This window comes from Austrofundulus limnaeus, unplaced genomic scaffold (assembly GCF_001266775.1).
Source record: "Austrofundulus limnaeus strain Quisiro unplaced genomic scaffold, Austrofundulus_limnaeus-1.0 Scaffold83, whole genome shotgun sequence".
NCBI classification, from domain to species: domain Eukaryota; kingdom Metazoa; phylum Chordata; class Actinopteri; order Cyprinodontiformes; family Rivulidae; genus Austrofundulus; species Austrofundulus limnaeus.
The window spans coordinates 713,385-723,361 of NW_013952485.1; the positions used below are offsets into that span (position 1 = coordinate 713,385).

General features: G+C 38.7%; 2 protein-coding genes across 3 annotated transcripts in view; both read right to left on the bottom strand.

Moving 5' to 3' along the window:
* LOC106519805 (growth hormone-regulated TBC protein 1-A) overlaps positions 1–5,111 on the bottom strand; it is a 9,266-nt gene extending 4,155 nt beyond the window's left edge. Inside the window, exons 1-5 of the mRNA XM_014011619.1 lie at positions 4,974–5,111; positions 4,456–4,601; positions 4,214–4,372; positions 3,993–4,117; positions 101–197 (exon numbers count right to left, since the gene is read on the bottom strand). Coding sequence (XP_013867073.1) covers positions 101–197; positions 3,993–4,117; positions 4,214–4,372; positions 4,456–4,601; positions 4,974–5,026 — 580 coding nt within the window. The 5' untranslated portion in view covers positions 5,027–5,111. The remainder of the gene's footprint in view (positions 1–100; positions 198–3,992; positions 4,118–4,213; positions 4,373–4,455; positions 4,602–4,973) is intronic.
* A 2,306-nt stretch (positions 5,112–7,417) lies between these two features.
* Positions 7,418–9,977, bottom strand: part of dcun1d2a (DCN1, defective in cullin neddylation 1, domain containing 2a) — a 9,833-nt gene continuing 7,273 nt past the window's right edge. For both annotated transcript variants that reach the window (XM_014011639.1, XM_014011638.1), the window contains 2 exons: positions 8,928–9,024; positions 7,418–8,842 (listed from right to left, as the gene is read on the bottom strand). In XM_014011639.1, coding sequence (XP_013867093.1) covers positions 8,763–8,842; positions 8,928–9,024 — 177 coding nt within the window. In that variant the 3' untranslated portion in view covers positions 7,418–8,762. The remainder of the gene's footprint in view (positions 8,843–8,927; positions 9,025–9,977) is intronic.

Genomic DNA, 9,977 nt, shown 5'->3' on the forward strand with positions numbered 1-9,977 from the left:
CGATTAGTCGACTAATCGAAAAAATAATCGGTGATTAATCGATTACAAAAATAATCATTTGTGGCAGCCCTATTTGTAACCATCGGAGGAGTGGGAGTACCTGGGAGGATTCGGCCCAACAGGGCATCCATAAGCCAGAAGGATTTCTCTTCATCTTTGGTGATGATCATGAGGTAACCAGCGATGAAATTCATTCCCTGAAAAACATCAAATCAATCAAAAAAAATGATACAAAACTACTTGGATCACTGAGTTTGTGAACAAGAACAACTAAAAGGTACAAAACTCTTTAGTTTATAGTCAAACTAAGAGACACAAATATCTGTAAGTTATGTTTTTTTATTGATATGATTCAATAAAAATTAAAAGTTAATCTAATTTTAAGTTGCTGGAAAGACAACAAACATGAAAACTTTTACTCAAAATCAGAATGCTACAGCTGAGAAACTAAATTCTCCTTTTAACACTGAAGAAACCAGTGTTGTTTAGGCTCATCTGTGTGTGTTTTATGTGTGTGTGTCTGTCATGTTATCAAAATAACTCATAAAAGACAGAATGGATTTTAATGAAACCTTCAGGAAATAACCATTTGATGCACATTTGCARCTGATCAACTTTTGGAGTTCAAACGAGCTTGGTGAACACAAACGAACTAAGTCCAGTTTGACGAATAATGAGCTATAATTTGATGAGGCAGTAGCTGAGAGTCATTCACAACACAAACGCTGAGCTCTAACAGATGGTGCAACACTACTGTTTCAAACGTTGTTCATCGATAATAATCCTGCATTATCTCATGAGAGCATGTATCACTTTGTTTACAAAAACTGACCCAAACTCTTGTGACTCCGCCCCTTTATCAATCTGGTGAAAGACAGCAGGCGGCAAGCGTTCCTTCAAAGGTCTTTAATTATTTTTTAATCATTTTGAAGTTAAATTTATAAAACTATTAGACAACTATTAGTTCCTGACAATTCCCTGCTGTTCTTCAGATCTTTACAAACTGAGTTGTGTCTCATAACCAAACTATTCCTTGACTGAAAACAACACATTGGTAGTTAGAAGAAGGATAATGTGACTAGATTTATTCTTTAAAGAAAAAAGCCAGTTGGTACAGAWAATCTTAAGAAGCTAAAGGAAACAACTGAAGTGGAAACTTCTCAGTATATTTAAAAACCCACAACAGACCACAGGTGAGTTTAGTGTAAGGCACAGAGGCACGCCTCGATGAATGTAAATACTGAGGGTGTGTCCCAAGATGCAAACTACCGGTCATGAACAGGAAGTCCAGATCAGACCTGGATTTAAAGCATCTTTCTTCACAAGTTGCTCAATTTAAAAAAAATCTTCAAAAATATTCAAACAAACTGGTACCAGAAAGATTAGAACAGCATGCTGAGGGGAAAAGGCTTATTATCCAAAGCAACAAATAATAAATCAAGCACGCTGAAGAGAGTCAGTAGACATGCTGCTGACAGTGGAGCTGAAAGTTYAGGTGTTATAACAGATTTAATTTCATTGTGTCCAAAAAACCCACTTGGAGCAGAAGAYTGGTTCTTTGCTGAAGCAGAAAAAGACCCAAAACACAAAGAAATCAACACCTTTTAAATACGACCTGGAAACAATTATTCTAAGTGAACATTTCACACGTTTTAAAAGATGTAAATTWGCAGCAGGTAGCTGTAAAATTAAAAAGATAGTAAGTGAATTGTTGCTGTTTAAAGCTCAAACATTTCAGAGTGGTTTCTGAAGATGCTTTTGTTTTATAAACCTTTACAGCACTGTTAATTTCACCTTACTCTTTTTTTCTGGCAAAAATAGTAAGCACTTTCAGACTGCTGAGGACCATTTCACACTCCTGTTTGAGGTAAATATTATATCTTCACCTTCATCTTCTAAGGAAAATCTATAGTCGGGTCCAGGGCCGGCACTAGCCAATTTGAAGCTCTAAGATTTCAGGTGGTGCCCCTTGAGTAGTTGTCTAAACCTCACTGTCAGTTTATATACATTCACATACCAAATTAAATAGTTTTGTCTTCCATATTTTTTATATTTGTAAACCAGGTTGTCCAATTAAAATAGTAAACAATGTAATTCATTTGAAACAGAAAACCAGAAGTCTACCTCATACCTGCCAACATCTGCTGACATCACAAAGAACACCTGTTCTTGTTAACGAGCAGCYGTGGAATGAYGCAGTTCTAGGGGGTCCAGGGGTATACCCCTCTGGAAATTTTTGTTAAAAAATCTCTTCAAAACTCTGCATCCATTTGAAGAGCATTTTACTAAATCCTTGGGATTAATAAAATAAAATAAAATGAGTATTTTATGAATCTAGAACTTTGAAAATCAGATTTTAACCTGATTTTTATCAGAGATCAGGTGAAACTTCCATTCTCCTCATTTTGTTTTTGCTTYACACACTGAGCACCAGTAGTTAGTTTTGACTGAATCATACAATTCTTTTATCACTAAATATCCTCTGCACCATAWAACATGACCTGTACAGAAAGCAGGCTGAGAAACACACAGAGCCCCCATTTGTGGTGACCCCTAGATGAAAGGTGGCCTTAGCATTTGCCTATACTGCCTATGGCAACAGACCCCCAGACATCCCTCTCCCCAGTGACACACTCCAACTCCTCCTAAGATCCCCTAGAGAAGATAAATAATCCTTCTAGCAAGTTCTTAGTCTTCCCAGGGGTCTCTTCCCTAATCAGATGCTTGAAACACCTCAGTGRACTCCTATCGATGTGGAGGAGCAGATACACTGAGCTCCCTTCTGGATGATGGTGCTCCTCATCTTATCTCTGAAGCTGAGTCTGGTCACCTTAYGAAGGAAGTTCATTTTTACTGTTTGTATCTTGGATCTGGGTCTTTCTCTGATGATCCAAACCTTATGATGGTTGGAATTTAGATGGACCCAGTAAATCGAGAGCTTTTGACTCAACTCTGTCTTCACCATGACTGACTGAAGCAACGCCCTCATTACTAAGGTCCTGATTTGTTTTTCTATTTCCCGCTCCACCCTCATCCATGACCATCACTTACAAACAAAACGCTTTAAAACTCCTCCACCTGAAGCAAAGACTCCCCGCTGACCTGGAGAGGGCAGTCCACCAGTTTCAGGTGAAGGACCATGGCCTTGGACTGACTCTCATCCCAGCTACTCCATACTTGGCTGTGAACCGCTCCAGTGCTGACTGAAGGTCATGGCCCAAAGAGGTCATCAGAACCACATCATCAGCATAAAGCAGATGGAGTAATACATGATTCTGCAAAAATCAATACCTGACAAAAAATATGTTTTTTTTGTACCCCATCACCGAGGTGAGGGACAGTTTAAAAAAGCTGTAACTTTCACATAGAAAGACTAAAATACACCAAACCTGGTAGGAGTCATCCATGTTGTGTGCCAGACCATACCATGTGGTCATATGACATCATCAAAGCCCCASCCCCTGACAACAGGAAGTGATGTTTTTTGGCTTGGAAAGCTCTGTCTCTGACCCTCTTGACCTAATCAGCCACAAATTGTGTCAGAACACAGATAAGAACTTGAACTCACTTAATTTCAAACACAAAGACTTTTATAAAAAGGCGTGGTCATGGCGGTGCGGCAAAGGCAGACATAACGCCGTTGACATATATTTGGCTCTAAATTCCACATATTTCAGCCAATCTGCTCTGAATTTGCCAGGGTCARTCCCAATCCTCCCCACTACAGGAGTGCAGAACAATTTTTGGAGGGCGTGGCCTAATGAGACATCAAGCTGTTGGCTCTAAATTACACAAACATGACCCGATCTGAACCAAGTTTTGTATGCGTCATAAGGTAAGACCTGTTCAACACATTTGTGCAGTAGCTTGACAAGATCCCCTTAGCCTCCCATCCATCCATCTGTTCACCTTATGAGATTATTTAAATAATGAAGGCCTGCTATAGGATCAAATATGAAGAGAAGCAAGAGAAGAGTGAATCTTTTCTCCACCTGACAGTAGCCCACGGTCTGATTATGGTGCCCGTACGCCAGCAGCACGTTGAACAGAGCTTTCTGCAGGCCTTCCTCTGCTCGACTCTTAAAGAGGATGTTGTCRGGAAAGGTCCGGTGCATGTCTACCCTCCCCCCCAAAAAATGACAATTACTGATAGTTTTRCTTGAAAATATGGAGGTTTTTGTGATGCTGAGTTGAGGGGACAGTTTGATCCCACCTGTGTGAATGGTTTCCTTCAGCTTGGCGTCGTGCTCCGTCTCCAGCAGAGACTGGTAATAACCAGGTTTATTCTCCAGGTGTTCCTGAGCGCCACTCGCTGCCATCCAGATCATGGCCCGATGCTCGTTAGGCACACCTTTACGCACATACCTCTTCACTATCACAACAGATTTTTAAAGTCAGACCCTTCAGATTAACAAAATTATAAAGTCAGTGTTTAAAACGTGGATTTATTTGCACCTGTTAAGTTCTTCTCAACATTGGGTTTGTCCTGAAGGAGCTTGGACCACCTCTTTGACCTTCTGTTGAGTACAGCCAGGTACTCGTTCATCATCTCCTTATACGGCTCGAAATCGTCTCGTCTCTCAAAGCCATAGGGATCAATCCTGTTGGGGGGGAAACAAAACAAAACATAACAATCCTTCTCAAATACATGCATTAAAGCTGACCCGTTACAGCTGCCTCCACTAGCTGCTGCTCCTGTGTGGAGGTGATCAAATGCCCCGACTGAATAATAAGCTCTGCATCAAATTACGCTGGGGGTGGAATCATAGATGTGTCTGTATTTTTCCATAAACAACAAAGCTTTTTTTTTTAATGGCAGCGAGTTTTACACTAAATTAAACAGAGAGCTGAAAAAAGGAAACTGATRCAAATAAAAGGCCAGCTGTGAGGCAGCAACAGGCCTTCTCTATAGCTGAACTAAACAGAACAAAGTCCCTGTCTCCTAAAAGACTAAAAGTACATTCAGAGTTTACCTTTGGCTGTCGTTTGGACTCGCCTGAGTGCCACCTTTCATGTCTCGCTCCATTTTGTCTCATGTGGTGAAGCTGTCCACCTGAGGCTGCAAACAACAAGGTTATTTCATCCTGACGGGCTGAAGAGGAACCGGCTGCTGCGAGGGTAAACAGCGAAAGCAGCCCGAGTTTAGTGTCTCACCTTACAGAGGAGGGGAGGAGCCAGCTGGACAGGTACCGTCCACAGGTGTGTGCCTTTATTTGCACATAAAACAATTGGAGGAAGAGAAGCAGAAGCTGTAAATATCACAGCATGTGATGAGAAATAGGAGCAGATCTAGTGGCAGGAGCTGTAACCAGGGAATAATCTTAAAAAAAGGTTTTAAGTTCACAAACTGTGTTCCACGGACAGATTTGACTTCATGCACAGGATTTTTTTTTCATTTTTAATATAAAACAGAACATTTCTTCAGCAAAAGTTTAAAAAATGTCACTGATATGTGTTTAGAAACTTTTTTCTGTCACCATAAATATTGCAGCCTTTCTTTATAAAGGAAGTTGTGTTAAATGTCACCGTAAACAAAACAAAATGCAGAAATTTGCAAATTATTACATTCAGTTGAAAACAGGACAACAAAACATGTAAGATGTAGATTTTAAAATGTTTTGTCATCTAGAATTAGTTGATTATGATAAACTTGACAGAACCTAAAAATTATACTTTAACTTAAATTCTAGCAGAAACATTAGGATGTTCCAGCAGAAATGTCTGTCTTTATTATATGTACATAAGTGTGTGATGAGAAATTGACAACAATGTTAGAAGATGACAGGATCCCACTTTAGTTTGKGTCTTTCTTGAACGAAGCCTTTAGTGCATTAATCTGGTTAGAAGTAACTTCTAGTCCTTCAAACTGATGTGAGCAATCTACAACAGGTAAGATATTAACTCTTTATTACCTCTCCATGGAACTTTCCCCCTAACAGCCCAATGTTTTTCCACAATGTGAGGAAAACATGTAATTGTCAAAGTCTAGGCCTGCGAAACAAATCTGGCCCTCATTAACATTTTATCTGGCCCTAAATGTAATAATAATTTAATAAAGTTTTATAATTTCTATTTTTTCACTGTATTTAATGAAGTCATCTCAATACAGTAGTCAACTTTATTTTTTCTGTATTCTGAATTTTTGGTGTTTTTTTCTATTTAACTGATTTGTTAGATTGTGATCAAATGCATTTCTAATACATATTAAATAATAAAGTTGTTCATAGAGTAAGACATATAAAATGAAAGCCAATGATGTCTTTCTAATTTTGATAAGTTTTTTTTTTTGTTAGGTTATGTATGTCCTAAATGCTACATAAAATATAATTTAGAAAAAATTTGGACTTCTTGTGTTCTTCTGACCTTGAGTGACACCCATGTTGTAGAATATCACTTGCAATAATCCCACATGTTCTGTTACAATAATTACACTAAGTAAATCCTAGGGCTGAGCGATATGACCCGAAAAAAAAAATCAGATTTTTTTCATCCCAAATTCGGTTTTCGATTTTAATCAATTTTGTTTCCCACTTAAAGGAGTGCTTCTGTTTCAGGTGTCGAAACAGATATGTTGTACTCCAACTTTTTGTAGCAAGATCCTTCAAACAGATTTTACAGTGAGGTGTTCGTTGATCCAAGTCTGAGGTTGTGAAACCACTTCCAGAAAACTGAAGAAACATTTGATCCTCTTTGCTAGCTGCCATATTGTCATGTCATGTTCCACGCGTCTTGAGGGACAGCTGGGGTGACCTCTGAACTCCAGAAGCCCCAAAGAGGACTGGTGGGAAAAAAAATCAATTTTCCCAAAATTAAAACTTTTTAAATAACAAATTTGAATTAATCGATTAAATCGATTTATCGCCCAGCCCTAGTAGGTCCGATTGACCAAATTCATATTTTGGCATGCAGTTCACAGCTCAGATTTAATCTAATCTTTCAGGCTGTTGACATATTTTAGATTTATTGTGCAGCTCTAATCCAWATTGTTTCATTAAGACCGTCAGCACCCAGTTGCTGTCAAATTATCAATAAACAAACATAAAAATGCTTTGTTTTAAAATAAGACAAAAAAGTGTCCAAAACATCAAAGTGTAATTTTTGCATGACCAGTTTAGCAAGTYTTAACCAACAAATCAATACATTGATTTAAAATGAGCAGTCGGCTTAGGTTAATCAGTCTTTCGGTCAGTGTCCAATAAACCTTTTATTTTAGAATAAAATTAAGCATCAACCAGATATATAATCGTAAACACAAAGATAAATCAGTGGCACAAAATCTGCTGTGAAATAACTTCCAGCTCATTTCTGGTAAAAGGAAAAAAAACCTTTTCACCATTCGGTTTGATAAAATCCACTCGTAGCAGCCGGACTCTGGGACATCGAGTGTTGGCAACAAACAAGATCAAAACATCTGCGATTATGGAAAAACTCATGCTTTATTCACCTTTCTCAGATGAGCGATATACTTATGCTACTTACATGATGTATGAACAGTAAAAGTCTGACGTTGGCTTCCTTCAGTAACACTGAACAGACAGGGTGGAACAGAAGCGTGAATATTAAACAGACAGGTTTTTAATCTTAAGGCTTCATCTGTTGACCCACTTCAAGTGTCCCGACTGAGCTGTCGACTCCTCTCCGCTGTAACATACACGTGTGCACCATGCAGTCTCAAAAATTGGTCATCGCTTTCATTTTAAAGTGGAATTAAATGCTGTCACTTGTGTGTGGGGGAAATAAATCTTCAAGGGGGGGGGGGGATTACCTGATTAAAAAAATACTAGACATTTTTTTTAAAGAAACAGTGGAAATGACTTTACTATATTACATTTACAACCACTCCCAACTGAGATTATTCAGACAAATGAGTACAACAAATCAATATCGATTAGCTAAATTAAAGCACGGCCTGTCGTTCAGTGAAAGTGGATTTCTGAAACCAGTCCGAGGTGACGTAAAACGAGTTTTAACATGCTTTCGATGAGATGCTCACAACTCCACCAAACAATTAAACCAACAGCATTTCATCCACGATATTGAGGCATCCCCATTAGAGAGCTTAGCATTTACTGTACATAAAACAATCATCTTTTTGCATTTATAAACTGAACATATTTATATTATTCTTCTTATAGCTCTCTTTGTAAACTGTCCCATTTAGATACAGTATGTACAGTTAAAAACTGCAACAGTTCTGTTGGTGCTGGTGTCGTGAGCACTCTGTCCCGAGGTTGAAGTAAGACATGGGATGTTTGCACAGTCACTCAGAGCTTCGATTAATCAAAGATGACTAGGAAGAATCTTAAAAACACACAGCTTTCCTCTGTCCAGTCCATTCAGAGCAGACGCAGCAAGTGAACCTCCTCTCAGAGCCGGGTTCCACGCCACCACCCYCTTTTTTTTGTGTGTTCCTCCTGGAGCAGAGCGCAGGGGTGAAGGGGAGGGCGAGGGGTGGGCGTCCAGGGTACCGAGAATCTGGCGATGTCCATACGATGCCTCAGACTCAAGAGGACAGAAAACGTGGCCAGGTGTTCTCGCAGTTTATTTTCTCCCCCACCCCAGCTCCCTGAACGACGGCCTCCTGACAGTTTCAAGTGCTTCTGTTTCCTGTCTGAAGTCTACAGTTTTCACTTTTTATTGTACAAGTTAAAAAAAAAGAAAAGAAACAAAAATCAAAACAAAAAAAGAACAAAAAGAAAAGAAAAACTATGAAGTCGCTGTAAAAGAATCAATGTTCTGGTGTTCCAGAGTTGGGACTGGATTTAGAGAGTTTTACGTTTTGATCCTGTAACRATCGGTCGAGCAAATTCCACAAAATCATCTATAAGGACAGGCCACGCACCTGAAGGGGGACAAAACGTGTCATTAGTGTCTCACAAGGACAGCAAGAAGAGAAGAGACGCTTCACACATTTTGTTTTTACGCACCTTCCTCATCATAGTTTGACATGTCGTCTGCAATCATGTTACCAAAGTCCAACAATAAGTTCCACGTATCCTTTGGGATGGATCGTTTATGATGTTCCTGTAAAGAGAAACATGGTGAACATACAGCTTGGATGGATCTTCTCTTGCTCAGTTGTTTTCTGTGTATCCACTTTGTCAGGTCCTGGATGACTGAGAATCAACATGAAGGCAAGTTTAAAGGAGCTCTGCAGAGTCTGGCWCGTTTTTGCTCATGAACTCCCCCTGCAGTCCTGGAACCCCACTCTTGATAAAACAAACCTTTATCTGAGCCTGTTTACAGACACAAATAACAGGTAAAATGACATTAAGTTTGGGACTTTAATAATTGATTGGAACTGTTCATTTTTCCAGTCTGGAAAACTTACTCAACAACAGTTGGATTATTTTTAAAAGCAAAAAAACAGGCCCACAAGTCTGAATGTATAGTGAATTTTCTATAATTCACAAAGTGTCAAAAATCTCTTTATATAGGTTCAAAGAAGTCCAAATCCCCCACCTATATTTAGTTAAAGTTATTTTAGCAAGCTGAAGCTCAATCTTGGGCTTTCTGAATCCATCAGCAAGTTTCTGGTAAAATCCAAGATGGATATTTGATCACCCTTCTTGACATAAAYAGTAGAGGTCACCTAAAATACCTGGACTAGGGCTGCACAATATATCACAAATTTATCATCATCACGATAACAGCCCGTGCAGGAGGCATATCACAAAAAAAACTGCATAACCTGCAATAAATGATTGTCTCAAATGTTTGCATGGACCCGAGATACCACAGGAAATCATTGGAGAAAATGGAAATGAGAGAATATGTAGTTAGATTTAGGTGAGGTTTACTTTTATTTTAAATTAACTTACTTTCAGATGTTGTTACTATTTTTTTAAAAATCATGCTAGTAAGGTGGCATTTTTCAGTATTTAGAGCATCAGAAAATATTTAATGGAGGCAATGATTTAGTCACTAAAAAACTATTTCATGCAGTTTGTGGTTTCACTTCTCATATAATATAATAC